Source organism: Homalodisca vitripennis, chromosome 4 (assembly GCF_021130785.1).
Source record: "Homalodisca vitripennis isolate AUS2020 chromosome 4, UT_GWSS_2.1, whole genome shotgun sequence".
Taxonomy (NCBI): Eukaryota; Metazoa; Arthropoda; class Insecta; order Hemiptera; family Cicadellidae; genus Homalodisca; species Homalodisca vitripennis.
This window is the reverse complement of record NC_060210.1, coordinates 201,482,805-201,509,759: the sequence shown is the minus strand read 5'-3', so window position 1 is coordinate 201,509,759 and position 26,955 is coordinate 201,482,805. Positions and strand designations below refer to the sequence as shown.

Genomic DNA, 26,955 nt, shown 5'->3' with positions numbered 1-26,955 from the left:
TTTAATAAAATAGATTTTATCTTAGGCATAGGGATGGAGTTAATACTTTCCTTTACTGCTGTCTCCACATAATATGATAATGGGCGGTTTTTACATTGACGTAGATATTTTCATTTTCAAGTGGGGAAAAGATGAATATGGGAGACAAAATAAGATTTGACTACAGTTCTAGTACTTTTAATTCAAAAGATAGTTTGTATGCTCTGGGTTTAGCATAACTGCGAATGTAGTAGTAATTGTATGTACCCTATAAAGTTTGTACAGTTGCTCTGACTGAGCGAGTTTACCATGACTACCAAGCATACTAGTAGCTCAAATTCCAACATCATATGTAGAGCGTTATTAAACTGTTCTCGTTAAATATTATAACTTACACCTGCCTATGGAGTATTGCTATCGTGGTGACTACATACACAGTACCAGGGTGTCCTATACAGGTAACTGTAGGGCAAAGTGGGTTAAACAGCTAACATGCCCTATTTGAAAGATCATTTCATAACATATAAATTTAACAATTGGCTCTGTGTCTCTAGGGTAGCCTCCATATTTGCATACTACGGGATATCTCAGAACGCTACGTACCTGAGTGGCGGGAACCGCTACGCCACGTTCTTACTGGTGAGCCTGGTGGAAGTGCCAGCGTACATAGCCAGTCTGTGGATACCGGACTGGTCTTTCCTGGGGCGTAGAGGAACCAACGCCTGGTCTTTCTTCGTAGCAGGAGTCTCCTGTCTGGCGCTCATGTTTGTGTCCTCAGGTAATCAACCTCAGCTGGTAGTCAGGTGTCCAGGACTATTTACGTACTCAAGTAGACTTGTAGCCACGTGTCCAGGACTATGTATGTACTCAAGTAGACTGGTAGTCAGGTGTCCAGGACTATGTATGTACTCAAGTGGACTGTAGCCAAGTGTCCAGGACTATGTATGTACTCAAGTAGACTGGTAGTAAGGTGTCCAGGACTATGTACGTACTCAAGTAGACTGGTAGCCAAGTGCCCAGGACTATGTATGTACTCAATTAGACTGGTAGTCAGGTGTCTAGGACTATGTACGTACTCAAGTAGACTGGTAGCCAAGTGTCCAGGACTATGTACGTACTCAAGTAGACTGGTAGCCAAGTGTCCAGGACTATGTATGTACTCAAGTAGACTGGTAGTCAGGACGTGTCCAGGACTATGTACGTACTCAAGTAGACTTCTTGTGATTTGTAGCAAAGCGAATGAGATCTATTCTAGTGGTTCCAGTGTAAGCGTCATAAAAGTGATCATTGCACTATCCTTAGCTATTCCACGTTTCAAAGATCTAACTCGCCGAGATCTGCCGAAACGTCTGTAAGTCAGTAGTTAAGCTACACCGACAATGGTTGTATGATTAGCAACAATCCGAGCTAACTTACTAAGTAACAAACAGTCTTTATAGACTGATATGACAAAATATAAACATTACAGGAGTAAGAAAGTTCTCTAATGAAACGTCTCACAAAACATCGCCATCGTCGTTTAGATGATTTGAGACACCCAATTTGACGGGCAGGAGATTCTTAAAGACGAATCCCTCAAATTCAGCTCTCTCCCTTCCCCTCTATTTTACACCCAACCCCTTTCCCTTCTCCCCCTTCCCCCCTCTCACCACACACTCTCTTAAGCTCTTATGAGGTCTTCCCTGGAGTCAAAACTTAGGCTTTAAATAATGATATATCATTTTTACAAAAAGTATAATTTTCTTCAGAAATAACTTATTAAACTAATTATAATTATCTTAAATCTTATACAGTTGATGAGAGATGTAATGTTCTCAAACGGTAGTTAATTTAAAATGTTGCATTCCATGAAGTCATTACAATATACATACTGTAAAAATCTGGTATGAATCTCCAGCAGTTTTCCCTTGTTATTAATGCGACAAGTGCCCATAAATTCTACATAAAACGCCTATAAATCATCGTGGATTAATATAAAAAGTGTTTAAATCAATCAAAATCCGATTCCAACATCAAGAAAATGCAATATTTTCACAAGGAAATTTGTAGTTAGTAATGAGTAACATCTAAGGTTTCCGGGCCACATCCTTGACGATTGTCTCTGATTGGTTAATTCAGTCGGTGATTGGTTGAGCAATCACTATGAAACTCCCCTTCAGATGAAACTTGTAAGCGGCTGTGTATTATAGGCCCTGCCAGACATCTGTTGACTGAAAATGGTTCTCTAATTTGGAAAAGGAATATTAACAGATTTTAATTGCGTTAACAATAAAATGCGCGGTGTGAATTACATAGAAGGTAATCGTAATACCGTCCATGAAAGCCTACGAGTCAATGCTGTGTATTATAGGCATTCATCTGTCACCTGTCCAGTCACATGTAGGCCTACTGGCTAACTTGGAAAGATTGATGTAGAAACATGTGTCATGATTGAATGTCGTTTCTCTGTAAACTTTACAATGTGAGAAATAAGTAAAGATCTTTGAAGTTAAATATTGCTTGAAGTATCTGTTCCGTATTTAGTACAGAGAGTAAGAATGTAATTGATGTTCCGATCAGCTCCAGACTACCAGTGGTTGAGCCTGATACTGTTCTTGGTGGCCAAGTTCGCCTCCACCATGACCATCACCGTCATCTACCTGTACACCGCCGAGGTGTTCCCCACGGAGGTGCGACACTCTCTTCTCTCCACCTGCTCCATGTTCGGCCGCATCGGCTCCATCCTGTCGCAGCAGATCAGGCTCGTGGTATGTGGTACAAGTATAGGTAGCTTTAATATATATCCTATATAGTTTACTTTCTTCTAGCTATAACATTTCATGATCTTGGTGCAACATCAGCACCATATAAACAACCCTATAAGACGAGTACATGTACCACATTGTGTGAGTAAAATACTCGCGATAATACAGAAGCTATACGCAAAATCTTGTGCACCTGAAACTATACTAATAGTTTTTACCTGGAGGATATAACTATTTTTAAAATTTCTGTAAATATATGTTTCTTTTTAAATAATCACGAAACATAATGTCGATAGTTAACATGGTGTAATATTAACTGTAACAACTTTCTTGCGAGTGTTAATGGTTTGATGATATGTGTTTTTGAAAATTGCTGCCACCAAATAGTATTTTTGTTGTCTTAGGACAAGAAACTTAGAAATTGAACCTAGTCCTATAAGGACCTTTGCGCTGCTTCCAGAGTGATATTCACCATGATAAACACCATGCGGATATTCAGGATGGGTAAGGTCAGGAGTAGGGACCGTCTCCTGTCGAGATCCATGAAGAAAAATTTCGAGCACTAATCTCAAGTCATTTACCTTCGGAAAAAGGGGAAGGCAGCTCTGAACCAGCCTCTCCAGTCAAAGCAATGGTGATCAACTAAATGGTGGCAAATCCTTGATTGTAGGACTGTAGGTCCACGCCTAGTTTGACGAGGGTGGCTGACGTCACTTTTCTGCAGGGTAGGACAGTTAGTCCACGCCGACACCTGTGGACTAACTGTCCTACTTTTCAAAACTGACCTGGCCGTGCATTAGTTTTTCTACCTGCACTTATTCTTTATTTTGGTCAGTGATGCTTCCACTACGCACAGGGTACTGCTAAAGCAGCAAATATTAACAACAGTTTACTCAAGCTATCGCATATGAAGTGGATTACTAATAGGGATTATATCTTAACGAATTCCATATAACATTATATTACTTTCTGATTAATTTGGTTGGCATTGTCCTAATGAATCATAAACATCTACAGTAAGTTTGTATTAGTTATTCCTTATATTGGACCAACGTTTGTATAATACTGTATATACCAGTAGACACTATAATCGTTACAGACATTCTTAAGTTAGAAATGGCGTAACTAACCTGACTTTATTTTATGTATATAATTTCGTTTCATTCTTTTTGCAGCTGTCTTATGTAGTGTACTGAAAATTATTTAGCAGATATAGAGTTTAGATCTCGAAACATCCATTAAAGTGCTGCAGTGTGAGTACGACGATCCCTTATCAACTCCTCGTCAAAAGAAACCCGTGAGTCGGACAGTGGGTCCCAGGCCGGGACCGTGGACCTACTGTCCACCCCTTAAGAAGTAGGTAAGAAATGCTTCCGGCAGTTTTATGACGTGGACCTACAGTCCGTTTACCCAAATCCTTATGTCTAGGCTAGCAAGAACCTTTGACACTTAGGGCACGAATCACACCAACTCTAACAGTCATCTCCCACAGTAGATTAGGTCTATTGAATTACCCTTGCACCACAGAATCTCGACATTTTCTATTAGTGATGTGCCGCTTCTGGTCATCCATAAGATTACCCAGAATTAAATGACATCGGTTTTGCTGTGTCCAATGGGGGTTCAACTGGAAGGTATAAAACAGCGAGAAGTGACCCACCACATACAGTAGTTACTCTTAAGAATCCTCTAGTTCATTTAATTAAATTTCCATTAAGAAAACAAATTCAATTTAATAAAGGTGTAAATCAGATGATCATGGACGAAAGAAACCTCCCAACCTTGACTCTCGACTCTGCTGAATTGACCATTAAATCTGTGGATGGATGTTGAAGATGTTGGCGAGTCTGGTGGCAGTTCTAACTCAACACTCAAGCTGATATAGAAAACAAAGTTTTTGCAAATTCAAATTGTTGAGTAAGCTATCTGAAATGTTGGAACAACGATGAGAATGAACAAATAAGTATGAAAGCATCGGTCTGTCAGTGATGTGTGACATAATGCCGGTTCCAGGAACTGTACGTGGACCCGAACCTCGTGTTCGGTGTGGTGTCTCTGATCGGCGGAGTCCTTGCCCTCACCTGCCCGGAGACCCTGGGCACCAAGCTGCCGGACACGATCCTGGAGGCCGAGGCTATAGGCAGGGACGTGAGTCAGCCCACCGCGGAGAAACAACCGCAGTGACCGATCTCTCGCAGACTGCTACCGTACTTACTGTCCACTAAAATGTCGTAGCTTACAATGTATAAGGAATATTTACTGTGCATGCAAGTTCTCAAGTAATATAACAGTTACCTGCCTCCCCCCCCCCCGTATACACATTTTTCAACCAAGGACTGAACATTCCAAAAGTAGTATTTTTGTAACTTTCAAAATGTTATGACAAATTGGGGAGGATGTTCAAATAGCAAAAAGTATGATCTATTCTGACAATTTTTTCTAGAGTAATTTCAAACAGGTATTTGTTGTAAAAACTGACGTGTGAATTTTACAATAATCGTGTAATGTTACTACCACTACATGGCATATAAGTGCATTATTCTAGCAGATCCATTTTTAGGCCATCTTGTTGGTTACAACTCATAGAATTCAGATGATATCGACTGACAGAGGTTTGGGAGGAAAACCTGCTGTCATGTTTATTTACAGCCTGTTTTATTGCGCACACTGTAAATATTCCTACTAGCTGTAACATGTAAACTCGTGCACACTCTAGCATAAGGTTGTTGTTGTAATTGTGAATAAAAATTACAACCGTTTAGGATATATGGAATCGTTACGCTTTTACAAATTTGCACATCACATAACGCGAGTCAGACTATAGAAAGTCTGCTCAGAGGGTAAATATGATTAGTATTTATTTACTTTTATAAAAATAAAACCACATTTTTAAAGTGTTTCTATTATTTTATGATCCTATGATCTAATATTTTGATTAGGACGGAAAATATCTTCTATACAACAAATTAGAATAATTAATATTGTGTTTAACAGTGTTAATTAAAACAAGTAACAGCCTATTAAATTATGATAGTAACAACTACTTCTCATTACTAGTAATTGTACGTTCTGCTGATAGTGACTCCTATTCTATTTGGAGTAACTTAATTACAAAGATAGTGAAAACAAAGTTATGGGTAAAATAAAGGTGGCGTGGAAAATAACCAAGCCTGAAGAGATCGTTCCAATTACAGGTTTGTAAGTATAATATGTACTTTACTAGTGTAGCCTCTATTGATTTAAAATAACGAAAAGTAATCGTCACTCTCACTTGTAATCACCAAGACGTTTCAAATATACGTATTAAGTTTTAGATTTTAGTACTGTTTTTGTTATTTACAACAGAAACAAGAGATTAATTCACAGCAAAACTAAAATCTAGGAATTCTTGTGAATTTCTTGTCCACATCATCAATTTGAACTACAGTTCCTAAATTTAAAAAAAAAAACATATTATGTCATAGGTTTAGACTTTATATTCTGAGTAACCACATTACAATATATATATATATATATATATATATATATACACATATATATATATATATATATATATATCTATTTTTATAGCTGTATCTTAATCTAAGGCACTCCATTGGAATATGCGTAAAAAAGGTTTGTATGTGTATATAAATACTGAGAGACGGCTACATTGGCAGCAGTGTTGAGTTTTGCCCTCTCAGAACAATTGTATCCATCAAACACCTTAATCTCCCTTATTTTTAGACGTTTAACTAAGGGATCTCTTTTTAAATAGACCGTTAATAAGTCTGTTATAGTTAGTGACTTTGCATAAAGCAATTTATCGTTTAGTTTAGTGCAAACGTTTTAAATTATGAGGAAATCAAAATCAAGTAAATTTATTATTTTTGCTATGATAATAATAATAAAGGCAACACTGCATTATACCCAGTTAACGTTAGAAGCCAAAAAGTATTTCAAGTTTAGGTATACTTTTAAACAGTTTGTTGAATTTAAGTATTGCCTCCATTAAATATCTTAAAACTTAAATTACTTATAGTTTCACGAGGTCTGTTGGTGGTTCGATCTGACATTGATTTATTAGTATTAGAAATTCCATTCCATAGTAAAAAATAGATTTTAAAAGTAGCAATGGTGTGTGACATATTTATCTAAAATATCTGTTTTGTAACAAGTACAGTCAAATTATATGAATGGCTTTAATAAAACGTGGTTAATTAAAAACTTCACATACGGTTAATACAATCACATTTTGAGACCACTAACTCAATTCATTTCTAGACCAAGGGGCTTTCCCCTCAGATGTGAAGACCTCACCAATCTTGAAAAAGGAGATGCCTCTTTGGCAAGCAATTACCGCCCAATTTCAATCCTCTTCGCATTCAAAAAAAAGTTAAAAAGTTTTTCATTACAGAGGTATGCAATCTATTTGAACGTTTTAGAAAAAGAAAAAAAATTTGATGATATAACCAAAACTGATGGGCATGAGGATTGAGAGAGGCCAAAGCATGCTCTAGGTGCGTTCTTGTATCTCTCTCCAAATGGATTATAGTGTCCCACAAGGATCTATCCTCTGATTCATTATGTTCTTGTTGTAAATTAACCGGCAGAACAAAACTATCTAAGATGTATATATATATATATATATATATATATATATATATATATATATATATTGTTCAATATGCGCATACACATATAGACAAATTCTACATTAGATTAAAATTAAAACTTGATTTGAAGTTCCAAACATTCTCAAAGCTCAATTTTTGCTTCCAGTTCTTTCTGAAAAGAATCTCTCAACTAACAGTTTAAAATCCAACTTTCCAACTTTACCGATTTCTGTTTGAGGCAAGAATATAGAATTTAGTCGTGGTGGACGATACGATATTAGAAAAAGTTTAAACCACAAAATTCCTAGGAATAAAACTCGACAAGAGGGCTTACTTCGGATAAAACTTTAATTAATTTTGTTAAAAAAAAAATAACAAAACCCTTGTAGCTTTCAAAAAGATTTATTTAAAGAAGCTGTCGATATGTTGGAAACCAAGCAATGTTTACTCGCAAGTCTTGTTATGGGTCGGTGATAGACTGACCTATCACATCTTGAAACATTATTGTTAAATTTTGGAACACCCTGTGTTAGATAATTATAGCAAATCTATCGTGGCTGACGATCGATGTACATATTAAGGCAACTTCTATCGATTTATTTTCAGACCAGCTGTGTGGTTATACAATATCGGCTCTCAGATCCAAGACTGCAAGTATTCTAACAAGCCCAAATGTGCTCCTTAATTAACTGATTTTGTATTATCATCCTCTTCAACAATTTACTTTTATAATTAAGAGTTTCAACATTATTTTAAGAGTTGTAATTTAACTGCACTCGCAGTTACCAGTTCTTGTCCGTTTATGTGGATGTTTCGAATCTTCTAATGAAGCAGTTCTAGTCTGTATCCATGTCTTTATTCTATTGATCTGCAGATAACCTTTTTCAATCGCAATATATATATATATATATATATATATATATATATATATATATATACAATATATGCAATTGTTAAAAAATTATATTCCAATTTAGTTATCCGTTGCTCTGAAATTTGGCATAAAAAAACTTGAGTGGCCAAAATTTTGAAAGTTATATATAAATTTATTGCGATTTTCAGATATTTGTGCTATATAAGTAAACAGCCAAATTTTGTAGTCATTATTTTCTTCAATCCTTTATATAAATAAAATATTTAAAAATATATGTATACACAGAAACATTTAGATATTACCTTCACAGAAACTACTTTTCGTGTTTGAATTTTCAATAATTTCCCAAACATAAAAACGAAATTCTGAAACGCGCTGACTACTACTAGTTTTTAAAAATCACTCAAAAATTGTATTAAAATCTTTTTAGCTGCATGTTTAAATCTTACACATGTTGGTACGTGTTATCCAGATATAACATGTTTTATCGAGGACACTCCGTAGAAGAAAAGAGTAACAAGTAAAACATTTCGTAGTTATATTGTCGTTTCTTACCCCTGAAAGTCTTAGAATGTAATTACCATCCGTCAAACGATGACAAAATATAGAGATTGAAAGCGCTAAAATTTTTAAAATTATTTACGTATTACGTAGAACAGGTAGTGTTTATATTGTCGTTGTCATGCCCCTACAGTTTTTAGACTGTAATCTCCGTCCTTCAAACGATGACTAAACGTAGAGATTTAAATTGAAGGCGCTCAAAATTTAGGAATTATTTATGTATTACGTAGAACAGGTAGTGTTTATATTGTCGTTGCATGCCCCTGCAGTTTTTAGACTGTAATCTCCGTCCTTCAAACGATGACTAAACGTAGAGATTTAAATTGAAGGCGCTCTATATTTAGGAATTATTTATGTATTACGTAGAACAGTTAGTGGTTATATTTTCGTTTTCATCCTCCTATAGTTTTTAGAATGTTATCATCATCCGTCAAACGATGACTAAATAGAGAGATTTAAATTGAAGGCGCTCAATTTTTCTAATTATTTACATATTACGTAGAACAGTTAGTGGTTTAAATGTCGTTTTCGTACTCCTGCAATTCTTAGAATGTAATGCGTGAACAATATTTAAATATTCTACGTTTTTCTGTTGGAATTTATAACCATTTTATTATTTTTTACTAAATCTTGAATGCACTGAAAAGTTTACTGCGTAGGTAAAAATTAACAAGATCGATAAACATTCGTAAAGATTCCCAGCAAGAAAACTTATGAAGCTTAACAAAGTTTGTTTCTAGTAATGTCATAATACACTAGCAGTTACCCGTGGTATCACAAGTAATTTCATTTTGAAAAACGCGGATACCATAATCATATTACGTTTTTAGCATTTTAACAATCCTGAGATAAGTGTTTGTTAGGCACTTAAAGATATTCCAATCTCTTGATCCCATTTTTTATTTAAGTTTTAAGGTGAGGTCTGAGGTCCTGAAGTCGGTTTCACGATATTGTATTGGATAGCTCCAACGGTTTCAGTAACAAATTGAACCATGTTAGGCCAGTGTGGAGAAACCCTTAGACTAAGGTGGGACTAAAGTCGAAGTGCTTAGCTTTTCGGGTAACAAAGTTATGATGTAATACCGATGGCTTTTTACTGTAACTGAATAAAATTCCAATAGAAACGAACTCAGACAAAGAAAAGCTTCTAGAAGAAACATGACATTTGAAAAGTGAGACTGACTTTTACAGATTATTAACAAGTAATATTTGCTACCACCTGTTAAATGTGTTTACGTCATTATTATTACAATCTGCCAGTTAAGCCAAAAAGGGTGTTTTTGAAATAGGAATAGGCCTATATGTTTGTTAACTAAGGACCCTAAGATTGTTCATGTAAAATTTCAATACAATCGGTTCTGCAGTTTTTTACGTGATTGAGAAACACCATTATATTGTTATATAATAATATAGATATTTTACTTATATTAACTGTAACAACTAATAATAGTTCAAATGTTAGAAATAGTTTAATGTTATCTCACGGGTTTTAAAGAAAGTGATTTGTTCCCGACTGCCAACTGACTCCGACACCCATTCATCACACTGACACTTACACGTACAGTGGTTGGAGATGAGGCCCTTCCTATATTCATAACTTATTTCAGGAACGTTTGATTTCAGTAAGGAAGGAGTATGTAGTTAACTAGTAACCATATCATTCTTGAGTCGCAAGGACAGTTTAAATTCTACTTCTCAGCAAGTTTGTTGAAAGTTGTGTTATTTGACCTAAAACACACATTTTCGACACGAGAGTGTGAACTCACGCTTTTCACTGTAATCTCGTCACGTACCACCATATAACCTACAAGGTGTTATCAGAAACCCGCTCACGTGACGAAGGCCCTCTTGGAAATTGTAAGTGACTTTGTGACCATGATTTGTGTTGTGAGACAAAAACTAATATAAAAAAAGGTGACTCAATTATTGCCTTACGTTTTAACACCAGTAGCATTCTACTCGCAAGCTTTCGTCAGGAATAGTTCGATAGGCTACATTACTGGCAGTTGCAAAATGGTTCATTAAAAGAATTGTGATTTCATAGAGTTATCTATGTAATTTATTTGTATCTTTGAGATATTACAAAAACAAATATTCAAAACTAACAAACTATATGTGAAGAGGAAAGTGATTGGGAAGATAGTGTAATGATTATTATAAATCTCTGTATATTATAAATATAAAAATTCAATGTTGACTGCAACTTTTAACACAAATTTGACTCTCTAAGTCTTTTTTTGAAATATTATCAAATCACGTGAATGTGTGTTTTGTGTATGTGGTAAGGTAGACCACCCATGCAGTATGTATAGCGGGAAAACGGTTTGATGTATTGACATAAAACAGAGTGCTTTCCCCATAAAACGTCCATGGGGAGTCCATTGGAAATATGTTCATGAAAATATATGCACAGGGTGATCCAAAATTAAGAGTCGTGTGATAGAATCTAAGATTTTTAAATGTAACCATAGGGTAAATAATACATAGTTTTAAAGGTCTTGGTAAAATGAACTCATTGGAAAAAACATAATTCGCTTATCTCAATCCGTTTCACATTAGCGGCCGTTTTTTAATGTTGAAATTTACGGAACATACTTTATTTTTTTATTCCTTTGAGCTTGCTTATTTCTAATTCCGATTTCTTGCTCACGAGAAATTCAGCTTCATTCTGATAAGCCTTATGATTAATTTAATAGTATTTTGGTGTTGATACCCCAACTGAAATTTTTAAAATTGAAAATTCATATATTTTAACATTTTTTAAATAGCAACATGCATAATTTTAAAGGTCTCGTTTAGACGAACAAAGTTTGTATTTAAACCTCTTTCGTATCATTAATGGCTTTTGAAAAATAAGCAGATAACTGTTTTACGTAGTTTTTCAAGGTATATTAGTGACACTTTGGCCATTGACCTCCAAAATTTAAGTACTGAGTTCGAATCTAAATTATTATATTTTTACGAATAAATATTATAAAGCAAAAGAAAAAAATTGGTTTTAAAAATTATAATTTACCTTAATATGACCCCAGACATTAAAATTCTTATACTGTCATTAAATATTTCACCTATTTTTGCTCTGGGGGGGAGGGTGTATGGTTGGTTTGAGAAAGGTTTGTTTTAAACTATAGGTTACGTGATAGACAATGTTATAGGTGGTCTTGCATTAAACGCTTTCGCACAAAATAAAACACTATTTACATCGTGCAATAAGACAGGGAGTCTTTACACTGACCGCTTGCTTTTAATGTTGACAAACGATCGCCATTTTGAAATAGTTTGAGATAAGTGAATTCTTTATTCCAATAAGTTCCTTTTAACAAGACCTTTAAATTATGTATGATTTGCCCTATGGTTACATCTAAAGATATTAGATTCTAATACTTAACTCTTAATTTTGGAACAACCTGTCTATAGATTTTGATGAACATATGTTCAATGGACTCCCCATGGACGTTTTATGGAGAAAGCACTCTGTTTTATGTCAATACATCTAACCGTTTTCCCGCTATAAATCCTGCACGGGTGGTCTGCTGCACCCGGTACATCGTTACTTGCAATAGTTCCTGTTTGTAGTAACTTTTAATTAACCTTCGGTTTGTTATCCAAAATATATAATTATCACTTAGCATTGCGCTTTGCTACAGCCATTACATTGGGTTATAAGCCACTAATATGTCATTACATTTGTCCATTTCGTAGCTATCATAGGATTAAACTTTGATGATTGCAAAATTATTCTTTGGATTTAATTTTGATTTGTAAAAACGAAGTTAACAACATGCTGAATTGAACGATGTTGAAAGCACAATAGAAAATATCCATAATTCTTAGTTCTTAAGCTGCACCGAAGAATATATAGATATCGGTGATGTGCTTTACTGCTTGCTAAGGGGGGGGGGGACATTGTCGACATAAAATCCCCAATAATACTATTGACACTTTTAGAAGTGAAACCACGACTGAAGGCTAAAGAGCAACTACCGATCGGTTGGACAGATAAGAGCTGTGGGGGTTCAAGTCCATTTCATAGGAATACACTAAGCCACTTCTACAGTTTTTGAGAATTGTAGATTTAATAGTTTGTATCTAAAACGGTTTACTTTTATGGTTGAGTTTCTTTGTTTTAATAACTATCCAAGGATTCTGAAGGTAGCAAGTTAATCATCAGTAATGGATCTTTCTTTGCTCTGATACCATGCAAGAGACGAAACATGTTGGAAAACACAGCATACGAGTAACAGAAATTCGTAATTGTATCCTATTAATATTTAATAAACATTTGTTTTATTTTTATAACATACAATTAACATTCCCTTAGACATTCTTTAATTAATTTTTAGGATAGTGGATTCAAAATTAAAATATATACAGTTGATGAATAATGTAAGTAGAGCTTTGCAGTTTTGTTCAAGAAAAGTAAATGATTTTGATAGAATATCGCTGAAATTATACTTGCTGTAATATTATGAAGAGATAGAATTCCTGATTAAGGCATTAACTTCAGTGTTTCTTGAATTAAATTATATTCCCTTAATAAAAGTTAACTCAAAATTTACCTTTATGTTATAATTTTTATTGTAACAAACGAACAAATCTCGAGGTGAAACTAAGTTCAATAGAATGGTCACGATTAAAATAAGCTACCGTAGATAACAGTGTATAAAAAACAGCGGAAGCTACATTTATTTGTGTACAAGTAATAAAGTACAGTATGGCTGATGAAATACCTCTTAAAATAATATATGATGTATGTCACAACATATTTGTTAATTTATCACACTTTTAATTTACTTACTTTTTTAAGAATATAAGATAGTACAATATTCGAAATTTACTACTAAAATTATAAATAATAATATGTTAAGACTTTACGACTTGTGCAGAAAATATTTTACGAAATAAATAATTGTTTTAAGCTACACTATTTCAGATACATTTTTACTCTTAGAAACAGTTGTGCGTACTTATTTCATATTGATAAACTACGGTAAAATAACATTAAAAATTGTATAACAGTGTACGTTTCAAAATTGTAATATCCAGTAAGGGTTCTGCTGCCCGGGCTCCCAAAAATGTTTTGTAGCTAACTGATGAAAGCACCTTTATTTAATTTGTATTCCTCCCGAGGTGGAATATAAGATTAGAAATCTTTAGTTGAGTTCCTAACTTAACTTTTCGACCGTCACATCGATGTTCCCGTCACTGCTGAACAGCATGGTTCACATTTCACTGATATAGACTCTCATGTGTGATGACAGACACTCAGTTCCTGTACTCATGTGATGCCCGACACTCAGTTCCTGTACTGCTGGGGAGAGATGGGCTTACGCGCTCTGTTCTTCACCATCTTGTTGAGGTCGATGCTGTCTCCGTTGGGCAACACGTACTTGTTCTCCGCGTAGTCGATGTATCCCTCGCTGCCTTGCTCCTGACTGTCCTTCTCCTTGTCGCAGGGTATCCCCGTGTTGTACGTGTACTCCCGCCGAGTGCCGTCGGGGTCCACGTACCCGTACTTGCCGTACGTCACACAGTCCGTGCCGATCGTCTCCTCCTTGTACGACCCGTCGTCGTTCTCGAACCCCCACGTGATGCTGCCGTCGGGGTTGTCCTCCCTGTACCTCCGCAGGACCTGTACACACAGTGCACCATTAACTACCGTACCTATTCCAGTTGTAATGTTATACTACAGATTAGGATTTACTAATTACATTTGAGTTCACTTATAAGTTTTATCATATGTTCAACTGCATTTAAAAAAAAATAAACAAGTCAACTGTCAACAGTTGTTAGACTTTTTGTTATTGCTTTAGAAACACAACATGTTATAATTGTTACAGTGCTATGACTTTATTACTAAACACCTTTTTATAATTGCTATATTTTAGTTATTTGGTCATTTGAATAGTAATACGTATTTTATATTTTAAAATAATATAAAGTACCTGGAAATATCGTGAAAAACTAAACAAAAGAACAGCTGTGTACATTCATTTTGTGGACCTGATAGATTTGGCAGAATAACAAGAGACAAAATAATTTAAATGATTTGTAGGGCCTACACGTATTTAGGTAGAATTTTAGTATCAGTAAGGAATCTAGCCTACATTATGTCTACTCTCATGTGACAGAAGCATGTGTTATGAGAATTCAGCTGTTACAAATTACAAATCCTTTTTTCTTTTTTCTTTTTTTAATCTCATTTAAGCCTCAGCGTCAGCTATGCCGGCCGAAGCCGGTTTGTTCTTCGAAAAGTGCGGTTTTTTTTTTCAAAGTACAATGTACATGATTGTTCCTCCCCGGGATTTGAACCCGTGATCTCTCGGTTAGAGAGCCGAGAGAACCATTAGTCTACGGAGGAGGACTTACCAATCATTTTAGTTACAAAATTACATTTATCAATAAGGTAGCCTCGTACTTGGCACTCCGTGGGTTGTGAACATTACCTCTTCAGCTGTCAAATACTGCCACTTGGTAAGAGATTCTGTGGTTTGCAAGTATCTTTGGAGTTGAAATATTAGACTGTAGAGTGCGTATAACACATTGTTATGTCTACATTATACCATTTCCTTCCCCTGCACAACAGAGAAGAAATGAAACATGAAATATAAAGTAAGGCCCGTGCATACCTGAGCCACGGGCTTCCTAGGCCTCTGGTACTGCCTGAGGGGCTTCTCCTCGTCCTGGAGCTTGCCGCTGGAGTAGACCGGCTTCTGGGGTGCCCTGACCACGGCCTGGGCGCGGTTGTACTGCGACTGCGACTGCGACTGTCTCGTGTACTGCTGCTCTTCTGGGGCTTGTGTGGGTCTCACCTGTTCCGTAACATCAAAGGCTCAGTTACAGTGCACTGGCGGACCCCAAGTTTCCAGATACCGGTAAATGTTCAGTTCCCGATGTTACATTGTTGTGATCAATTCATCTCATCCCAAGATCATTTGTTCCACTCCACGACATTTGCCGTTTAGCATTTGTAATAGGCCAAAATTCTTGAAAATGTAAATTAAGGATAACAAGTTAGTTACGATCCCATAACATTTTGCAAACTGAGTATTCTGATAATTGCATGGAAACTGGTGTTACATGGTGTTCTACCAGCACCATTCTGAGGAAATATTCATTCTATTCGCTAAAAAAAAAATAATAATACATATGTCTAATTTCTCTCACTAAAAGACAAATAAAAATACCTTTTTAAGTGGACAAATTTATGAAGCTTAAATCTAAATGAACGTGTTTCAATGGTTTCAGTACTACAAAAAAGTAGATTGTTACTAAAAATCAGTCATGGCTATTTTATAATCAAGGCTATTGCTAAAGTAATTTCTGAACTTTATAGAAACTTAAACAAGTGCATTATATGAAAATAGACTATTATATCAGAAATAATACACCTATATTTATCAAAGTAAAAACTATGAAGTAAAAACTATCAACTAAAAACTGATAATTCTAACTTAGAGACAAGCTATATAATTTTTTAAATCATATATAATAATGATATTTTACAAGGTACTTTCAGCAAACATGGAAACGGTTTAGTGTTATCACGTAATTTTGATATGTTTTGTCGAATTAAAAATGAATATATAAATTTATTGGAACTCTACGGAGTAGCTAACTTATAACACCGGTTGAATTGCATTTTTTAGCTTTTATTTCGGTTTTTTACAAGTTACAACGTGAAGTTTTAACCATTATTACATTACGATTGTTTCTGGCAGCGCCACATATTTAATTTGTTATGCAATTAAATATTTGTTTATTATTTTTATTAGCCAGCGTTTATTTGTACATTTACAAGTTGCATCGTCAAAACTTTTTTAAACCTTAAATAAACAAATACTAAATCTTTTGACAAAATGAGGACCTTTGTGAGAGTTATTATTTTTTAGATATATAACAGATGTTTTTAAATATTTGTAGGCATGCTGTTTAATGAGTAATCGAGATGACCACTATCATATATATTCTATAGTTAATTACTTTATTCCTCTGTGGGTACAGTTGGTCGACTCTGTTGTACTGAGATTTCCTCGGAATATCGCCGTCCTCAGGCAGCGCAGAGGGTCTCAGCTGATGTAAACAGATATAGCACTGCTCAATTTGTTGTTTTAACCGTTAGTGCTGTTATGATTTTGTTACTGTTTTCATGCCTTTTTACAATCTGTTTTAGTTACCTTTATATGGAGTTTATGTACATTTCAGATTATAAAAATAAAACATTTGCGTCTTTATTTACATGCAGAATTGTGTATGACTAAACATGCATGGATCGTTATTTATTTCTAAGCCTTTAATTTATTAAAGGTTGTTGCCTTTTTTGGTTTTTTAAATAATATTTATAAAATAATGTTAAACCTTGGTGTAATATTTTCACAAAGTAAACAATAATAGATTTTTATTTGACTATTATAAATTATGATGAGTGGATAACGTTTCATCTTGACTGATCTGCGAGAGAGTGGAATAAAAAACTTGTTTTAGTGTTTTAAGTTTAGTACAATGTGTCATTATCTATTCTCTTGTTATTTTAAAAGAGTTGTGAAAACTAAGCACGGGGAGAAGCTTATACCAAACATGTTATTAGTTCAGACTAGGATGTGCGAGTATATGTTTTTAAAGCGCCTAAACATAGTTTCATACTGCATTCTTTTTCTTCTTGTCACTTTCATATATCGAAGCAATGATAACATATCAGCAGTGGAGGCCAAACCAATATTGATTATTGGTTATAACTATATATAACTATTTTTAAACTAAAGTACTCCTACCGGTATATATATGTAGGCTGATAACAATAAGACTAATAGAAGAGCGGAGCTAGACGTAATTTGTTGATCAACATTAGACATGCACACATGCAGGGTCTTATATACAGACAGCATATCTCTGTTAATTTATCAAAAACCTTATATTTCATAAATACTTTGTGATATTTTTAGTACAAGAAACATACTTTTCCATTTATATAAGATGGGGAGTTTGAAAAGAGGGTATACCCCTACTCAAAGTTTAAATAGCAAACCCCACCAACTTTCTGAAACTGTTCAAAAAGTACGAGCCTAATTTGAGACCCAAACTGCAATGTCTTATGTACCGACTGCGGAAGTACGATTTACCTTGTAGACAAGAATGAGAGTCGGGTAAGTTTCTAATCTTATCTTATCTTATCTAATACCCCCAGCCATCAGTGCGGGATAACACTTGACCTTCAGTGCTGTCCCGCACTGATGGCAAGGGGAAAATTCTCGAAACAGAATACAATTCTAGAAGATCACAAATGCCTGAGAGAACGATCAAATAATATACAAGCACACAGAAAGGTTTCAGTGGTTTGGTGTGAGCTAAAAACGTTAAACGATATAAATTCCCTGGGAAAAATCCTTATCTGAGAAAATTTGTGATCTTTATCTTTATTTGGAAACAAAGAAACCTAAGAAACCAGAAACCTATATACGAAACTTATATAAGTTTCAGGACTGAATTGGAGTTATTAAAAGTTACACCGATACATAACTAATCAGTTTTTACATTATCTAAAAAGTAAACTTCTGTGTGTAACGTTTAAGCCCTTCAAATAAAATGTTTATATCGTGCCAGTTTTACTGCAGCTGTCTCAGACATTTTTCATTACAATTTTGACAGATTAAGGGCGTTGCAAGGAGTTGTAAGTTAATACAGCTTTAAGCATACCGACTATCCTCGGAGATAATTGACAAATGTATGTGTTTTATGTACAAGACACTTAACAGAACTAAAATATTGCAACCGTTAAAATTAGGAATTTGTCTAAAATTGGCCTAATTTAACTTAGACCGTATTTAATAATGAATTCAGATAAATAGATAAATTTGTTTCGATATTTACAATGTTTGTTAGTAAACATGCAACTCGCAGTTTATGCTAATTATAAAACAAAAAATACAGAATTTATTATTAGAGTAAGAAATGTTTTAACGAAATGTATTACTAAAGGTTTGATGTATTACTGACATTATTTTATGTGCAATAGACACATTAAGAATTTCTTTATATATTAGATATACTCTAACCTCAATGGTTCATTACATTAGTGAAATGAAGTCAATAATTTCAGTAAACAAGTGTTACTTAATTTTAATAAACGACCATAAATATAATTTGAGAATTTACTTTTGATTTTATAATATTAAAGACTCACAAAAGTTATAGCAATTAGATTGCCTTAATTATACTATGAGGATCAAATAGTTTCTGGATTTGTAGGAACTCATTAAAATGGAACTCGCTTGTACTTTGTATATGTGCTATTGAAACGACGACGGTAGTACCTACAAATGAGTGTTATAAACGATAGCATGTTGCTGGAGCTATCAACTCACCTGCTGTCTCGAGGGGGACACAAAGTTGAGCTCAGGAGCAGGAGTCGGCAGGAGGGCAGGACGTTCAGGGCGGAAGACAGGTGGTCTGTCGGGGCGGAAGGAGGGCGCGGGTCTCTGTGGTGGGGGAGGTGGAGGAGGTGTGGTGGTGGGTGCTACGGGGGCGGGTGAGAAGGATGTGAAGGAGGGAGATTCCTCCTCGTAGTCGTCCTCCGCATCCTCGATGACGGGCCGTGGAGGGATGTCCTCCAGCTGCAGCAGGGGTCTCTGCTGAATGGCGGGGGAGGGCGGGGGTGGCGAGTAGAACTGGGGCGCTGCAAGTGGAACCATCGGTCAACACTTGTACAACAATATTAAACTATTAAACAAATATAATATTAAACTCAGACTTGTTTAAGCCAAAAACAAACCATAGAAATTAAGTACACCAGGGGCGTACGTACCAGAGGGAGCTATGGGGGCGGGTGCCAGGGGTAGTCTGCTGGAGCGACCCGGGGGCCTGGACCTCAGCCTGGGCTCGGGCTCGGCCTGGACCTGCTGTCTACGGCCCTGGGGACGGCCCACGCGTCTGGCGGGGCCGGGGCCAGGGGCGGGCCCTAGAGGCACGGCGCCCGGGATCAAGAGCCGGGGAGGCGCCGGGGCGCTGTCGAACCCATCGTACTGCGCCCCCACCACTGCTGCCACCACCTGCACAACAACAACAAACAATTCAGTACAACAGCTGTAAATTAAGATCTGAAAAATACCCCTACAAATTAATAACTAAAATAACACATTGCATTAACTGATGAGGGCGACACAAATTTGAAAGTTAATTAGCAACAATATAACATTCACGTATTATTGTCCATTTCAAGTTAGCAGATAGACATAATTTAACGCAAACGTTATGGTTGAGACAAAACCGTCAATTATAATAGTAATATGGTAATTATATGGGTATTATCATGGTAATGTGGTGGATTAAAATGGCAACATGGTTAAGTTTATTGTACCAAGTATATGTATTCAGTACGATACACGTTTTAATGTAGAAAATGGCGTTACCGTAAGAATGAATAAATAACTAAATCTTTTTAAATAAACCTAAAATTAGTACGAATGTATTTAGGGATGAATTATTTGGTATCATTAGTGTTACTAATATCTAACAATAAATAATTTACTAAACTGTTATTATTCAACTTCTGGAATAAGGTAAATTGGGTATTTAATTTTGTTGTATAATTAAATAATAATTCATTACGCTTACAGACTTGAAACAATTTCGTGAACTGTACAGAAAATACTCCTGCATGCGTCTTTAGCAACATCATAACGGCAGTGTATAGCAAAATGCATCACCAGAATTCAGGCGCTGCGTGGATCTCTTTATAAATACATTCTGTATTTTCATGGTATAGACGTAGGTTACAAAATTTATAAAATATTGGGTTTACATTTTAAAGTAAGCTACTTTTTAAATACGGATTAATGAGTAATAATATTTCTCCTCCAACAAACTGTAGTATATCTTTACAATGTAAATTACTGTTGTTGAATACAATAATCGTGATGGGAGTACACGCGTGTTTAGTAGGAATGTCACATGGGTATAGAGTTCATTGATAAAATTTCACTTAAAACAATTTTTAAACAAAAGCAGGATATGAACTCATATTTCAAAACAAGTTTACTGAAAATTGCAGACAAAATGATGCACTGAGAGCATCCAGTGGTAGTATATTGGAACTTTAAGAATGACTCCCTTGACAAGACTAAAATGTTCTGTTATCTATGAGTATAATGTTTTGACTACAAAAATATTTTCTAGTTAAGAATTATGGTAAGAGAATTTTATTGGATCATTAAGGCAGCGAACCTGTACTATATAGTTTTAACCTCAGTATACAAATTTTAGACCAATATCCATTATCACAGTCGTTCCAAAGTTTTATAAAGTTGTGTATAAATTTGTTTATGACAGAACTGGTTACTGGTTTAACCACGTCAACTGGTCTTTGTATAAGTGGATGCTAATTCCCGCACTAGTTAGGCAACCTCTTAAATTTTTTATTGGATTTCCTCCTTTTCTGATTCCCTTGAACAAACCATGTCTCTTCGGACAAACCATGTCTCTTCGGAAAGTTAGGATCTCTGCAAATTCTGGTGAAGTGAACCATAACAGATTGGTTCTAGTCAATTAGATCCCAATTTGGAATATTGGGTGGTTGTTCATTCTGAATAATCCAACACCCAATGGCCCTTTTACAGTTTTTTCCAACAGACATTTGTCTTCTGTGAAATGACTAGGGACAGAGGTTACACTACTCGGATCATTAATGATCGTTTCCAGAGCATCAGTTAGGTATTCCACTTAATCTGTTTGACCTTTTTGATCGTCGTACAGTAGTAGTTAATTATTCAGCACTGTTATCAACATTTTGTTTTTCAACAAAAAGCAGGGCTATGTTCCCTTTTGAAAGAACCAATCTTTCAATAGCTTTTATCATATGGCCCATTAATTTTATGGTACCGCCACATAAAGTTTTGATGTGTCCTGTTCATTTCAAGATACGGGGGTGCAAGGTCAGATCGACAGATCTAGTCTACTGCGGGGATGACTGTTGGAGTTGATGGGGCTCCTTAAGTGTTAAACATAAGAGCACGAAGGCGTGTTGCCTCCTGCCTGCTTTGGCTGGAGAGGCTGGTACAGAGCCGGCTTCCACTTCTTCCGAGGGGACATGACTGAGACTAATGCCCTAAACCCTTCCTCAAGGATCTTGACAGGCGACGTCCCCTACCCTCAAACCTCACCTCTCCAGAATATCTTGTCACTCCAGGAGTAGCGCAAAGATCCCTTTAGTACTATGTGCAATTTCTAAGCTTCTTGTCCTAAAAGAAAAAATCGTAAAGGTGGTATTTGAGTAAAGACTTTTGCAAATGAAAACTCAAATCCATCCCTTTTTTAGGCTCTTTCCTTATAGATACATGAATAAAACCTTAAGGTTCGTTTGGCTCTATATATTCAGTTGGTCCGGCAAACTTTGAATGCTCTATTAGAGAATCTGTAGTAAATAGTCATCATGAATAACTTTTCAGCTGCAACCTTTTATTTTGGTTGCTAATATCTTAAGAAAAGCTAAGTTTACCTTTATGCTTGATACAAAACATATCAGCAACATAATTGTAAAAGTAAGAATAAATATTACTCCAATATATATTTTTAATCGAGTATTCGTACGTGTCACAATTAAACAGCCGTTATTAATTCGTGGAGTGAATGAGTTACTTTCACCTAGTTTCATATTTGTCTACAATACAATAGTTAGTTTCCCATGCATCTCTACTCACAAGTAGGACAGTTTGTCAGTGACCTTTCCCATGATATATCGCGATCTTAATACGCAGAAACTTTCAAGTCCTTTATCGAATCTCATTTTGGATGCATTCAAATCGTTCTTGCAAGTACAATGTGATACACGTATGACAATTCGTGTCAACTGCGATTTCTTTCGAAATAAGAATAATAGTATGCACAGAGTTTGCAGTCTATACATGTGTTCCGTAAGTCACATGTTAAAGTTCCATATGATTTTACGTAGCTTGTTTACAAACTCGATTTATTTTTTTAATTTTCCGGTGCCCCCATAGATACGGCAAATGCGAAAATGTTTACAAACGCTCATCTAAATCCCATGGAGGCACATGCTCCATCATCCACTCTGTGTTGTCCATGTAGAATATGCCAAATTTCAAGTCTCTAGGTTCTCAAGATATCGTGCAGACAGACAGACAGGCAGAAATGGATGTTCCATCCCCGTGAATTCGCTAGCGCTCAATCAGTAATTCTTTAACATCACACAATGTCAACCTTCACCACAATACCACAGAGCGATCTTATCACCTAAGAAGTAAATCCTTACAGTCCCAGCAACTCTTAAGCCGCTGTTTTGGCAACATTCCGCCCTGTTATTATCAATGATGGACACCCAAGGCCTGTCCGCGTCCTCTATAGAAAGCGATCACTTCTGGCACCACTTTCGCAACCGGTTCACCTTTTCACAGTCCACTTGTTGCGACCCAAGCGATGCTCGAAACTGGATTGCTGGAGGTCCAGAGAGCGAACTACTGGAGGCTGAGGGGCCTTAGCATCCTCGCTGTCTAAGTATGTAACACTTCTCATAACTGCAATCTAAAAATGTAATACAAAAACGCCATTATCCTGATTTGCCGCCATCTTTTTTCAGTGATGATCGCCATCTACTATTGGCCGCAGGTGGTTCGTTAGTGGTTGGTCGTCCAGTGCAGACCTATTGTGACGTATATTCTTGAGTTCAGTGTAACAAATTAGTGTTTTGTTTTCCTGAAATGCATATGTTTTACATTGTGTTCAAGGAGTTGACAAATTACATGTTTGTTGTAACTTCTTACATACGATTCGTCAAAACTCTAACCTACATTGAGATCGTGTCTATCACATCGTAGTGCACTCAATTGTGTACCTGATGAGACAATGAGACTGCCACTTCACCTATTTGTAGGTGTCTCTGATGTATGTTTCGTTTGGAGCTGTTTCTTCGTCGACTTTCTTTGGATCTTTTCAGACGAACATGACTCTAGCTAGATTCCTGGGGTCAAATCTTAGACAGCGTCAGGTACCAGACGCTGCAGTCAAAGGAAGTTGGACTGGAGCTAAACTGAAAATTAAACTAATTTGAAGTTACTTGTTCAGTTAGTCCACGTGAGGAAGAGATCAGATTGCAGATCTCGAAACTTAGCGTTACTGGTTTCTCGTATCACTGAACAATGGCAATTGTTCAAAAAGATTTATATTTATTGTTCTTATGTTGAAAATTGCTTAAAACCTTTCCTTTAGGTGAAGGTTCTCCTGGTTTCGTTCGTCCTTAGCACGTTCTTGTTGACATAAAAAATGTTCTTGAATGGTGAAATCCAGATCATTTATATCTCTTAAATTCTATCAAGATTTTTTTATTACCGAGGCCAGAGCTGCTGACCAGTTCTTCTCTTACGTCACTCGGAGTCGGTAAAGGAATGTAGGACAGTTACATGGGCGGGTGCCAATTCCAAGATCACGTGGAGGTAAACCGCTAGTCCGCCATCTTGGATCCGGTAAGTGCAGTCTGTGTCTGCACTATGTGACTTCATCGTCTACCTGGAGACGTTTGATTGAGACGAACAAGCTGCATGTCCAAGGTTGAGGCGACATCTAATGTATAGCTAGATGAATGTGTAAAGAACTTCTGTAAAGATAATATTACGGGTAACCTTTCCTTTTCCTGCAATACCATTTCCTTACCTTGACCGAGTCGACCTTGACTCGTAGTCAAGGTCACGTCTGGTACTTACACTGTTCATGGCATCTTTCCCTCAAGCAAACACTTGAAGAAAGTAATTGCAGTTATATAGATAGAAAAAGATTTATAGGAGTTGATTTATACAGTTTATACCCATTTTTATTTTTTTTTTTTTTTTGAGCATGATTGTTTGTAAATGTATCCTTATAAAAATATCAACACTGCAATGGGTAAGACTTTCTGGTATTTAAATGTTGAAATTTATACGTACGACAAACCACACGAATGATTCAACATTTTCACTCAAATTTTTAAATAGAATCTTTTCGACCGTTTTCCTCTCTTTCATTAAGAAAGTTCTATGGATTAAAATTAAAATATACTGTATCCTTTTCTTTACAAATTCATCGTATGGTATGTTTCTATAAAAGGCACTCCTGGTGTAATATTTTGGAAACATGTAAATTATTTCAGATGTGTATCAATTTTGTAAACCCCAATGGATTCCCTAATACTTTGTCACCTGAGGTTACGTATTGCTAATCCATTATTTTAAATAACACCTTGTTACTTATCTACGAGATTGCAGAATAATAGTATTTAGATGTGTATCAATTTGTAAACCACAAATTGGATTCCCTTAATTACGCTTTGTCGACCTGAGGTATTACGTGATGCAAATCATATTTTAAATAACACTGGTAACTGATCTATCTAGTTGCAGAATATTAGATTCAGATGTGTAATCAATTTGTAAACCACAATGGGTTTCCCCTAATTACCTTTTGTCACCTGGAGGTTTACGTATGCAGATCATTATTTTTAAAATATATCACTTGTACATTAATCTCACTAGTGTGCAGGAATATTAATTCAGATATGTATTCAATTTGTACAACTCACAATGGATTCCCCATTATACTTGGTCACCTGAAGGGTTACGTATGCAATCATATTTTAAAATACACACTTGTAACTTATCTACTATGTTGCAGAATATTATTCACGAGTTTTTGGATCAATTTAGTAAACCACAATGGATTCCCTAATACTTTGTCACCTGAGGTTACGTATGCCAATCATATTTTAAATAAACACTTGTACTTATCTGACTAGTTGGCAGAAATATTAATTCCAGATTTGTATCAATTTTGTAAAACCACAATGGATACCCTAATACTTAACTTTGTCACCTGAGGTATTACGTATCGCAATCATATTTTAAATATCACTTGTACTTATCTAACTAGTTGCAGAATTATTATTTCAGATTTGTAATCAATTTGTAAACCACAATGGATATTCTCCTATACCTTTCGTCACCTGAGGTTTACGTATGCATATTACATATTTTAAAATAATACACATTGTATCTTTGTCTACTAGTTGCAGAATATGTATTCAGGATGTGTATCAATTTGTAATAACCACATATGGAGTTCCCTAATATTACTTCTGTCACTCTGAGGTTACGTATGCAAATCATATTTTTAAAATAGACACTTGTGACTTATCTACTAGTTAGCAGAATATTATTCAGATGTGTATTCAATTTGGTAAACTCACAATGGAATTCCCTAAATACTGTGTAACACTGAGGTTACGTATGCAATCATATTTTAAATAACACTTGAGTACTTATCTACAAGTTGCAGAATATTATTCAGATTTGTATCAATTTGTAAACGCACAATGGTTATTCCTAGAAGTATCTTTGTGGTCAACCTGAGGTTACGTTATGCAATCATGATTTATTTAAAATACACACTATGTCGTATCTTATATACTTGTTGCAGAATATTATTAAGATTTTGTAGTCTTCTCTTCAAATTTGTAAAACTCTCAATGTATTCCCTAATACTTTGTCACCTGGAGAGGTTACGTCATTGCAATCATATTGAAAATAACACTTTGTACTTATCTTACTAGTTGCAGAATATTAATTCCGATTTGGCCTTCAATTTGTAAACACAACAATGGGATTCACTAATACTCTTGTCCCACCTGAGGTTACGTATGCAATTCATAATTTTAAATAACACTATGTTTATACTTATCTACTAGTTGCAGAATTATTATTCAGATGTGTATCAATTTGTAATCACCACAATGGATTCCCTAATTACTTTGGTCACCTGAAGGTTACCGTATGGCAATTCATATTTTTAACATTATATTTGTACTTATCTAGCTAATTGCAGATGATTGTATTCAGATATGTACCAATTTGGTTAAACCCCAATGGATTCACTAATACTTTTGTCACCTGAGGTTACTATTACAATCATATTAATTAAATAACACTTGTACTATAGTCTACTAGTTGCAGAATATTATTCCAGATTGGCAATCACTGATGGTAAACCACAATGGGATTTCGCCTGAATACTCTTGTCCATCCTTGGATGGTTTTACGTATGCAATCATATTTTAAATAACACTTTGGTACTTATCTACTAGTTGCAGAAATAATTAGTTCAGATTTGCATCAATTTTGTAAACCACAATGGATTCCACCCAATAATTACTCTTAGTCACCTGAGGTAA

General features: G+C 35.5%; 2 protein-coding genes across 9 annotated transcripts in view; one reads left to right on the top strand and one right to left on the bottom strand.

Annotated features, from left to right (window-relative positions):
* LOC124360905 (solute carrier family 22 member 21-like) overlaps nucleotides 1-5,617 on the top strand; it is a 71,033-nt gene extending 65,416 nt beyond the window's left edge. For all 5 annotated transcript variants that reach the window (XM_046814903.1, XM_046814902.1, XM_046814904.1 and 2 more), the window contains 3 exons: nucleotides 534-757; nucleotides 2,539-2,726; nucleotides 4,737-5,617. In XM_046814903.1, the coding sequence (XP_046670859.1) occupies nucleotides 534-757; nucleotides 2,539-2,726; nucleotides 4,737-4,907 (583 nt within the window). In that variant the 3' untranslated portion in view covers nucleotides 4,908-5,617. The remainder of the gene's footprint in view (nucleotides 1-533; nucleotides 758-2,538; nucleotides 2,727-4,736) is intronic.
* A 7,789-nt stretch (nucleotides 5,618-13,406) lies between these two features.
* The window catches only part of LOC124360904 (extensin-like), a 46,187-nt gene continuing 32,638 nt past the window's right edge, over nucleotides 13,407-26,955 (bottom strand). The window contains exons 2-7 of one of the 4 annotated variants that reach the window (XM_046814898.1): nucleotides 19,555-19,798; nucleotides 19,115-19,425; nucleotides 16,737-16,826; nucleotides 15,383-15,565; nucleotides 14,036-14,385; nucleotides 13,407-14,004 (exon numbers count right to left, since the gene is read on the bottom strand). In XM_046814898.1, the coding sequence (XP_046670854.1) occupies nucleotides 14,050-14,385; nucleotides 15,383-15,565; nucleotides 16,737-16,826; nucleotides 19,115-19,425; nucleotides 19,555-19,798 (1,164 nt within the window). In that variant the 3' untranslated portion in view covers nucleotides 13,407-14,004; nucleotides 14,036-14,049. Of the gene's footprint in view, nucleotides 14,386-15,382; nucleotides 15,566-16,736; nucleotides 16,827-19,114; nucleotides 19,426-19,554; nucleotides 19,799-26,955 lie in introns of all 4 variants that reach the window. The other 3 variants (XM_046814899.1, XM_046814897.1, XM_046814900.1) reach the window with 3 other exon arrangements.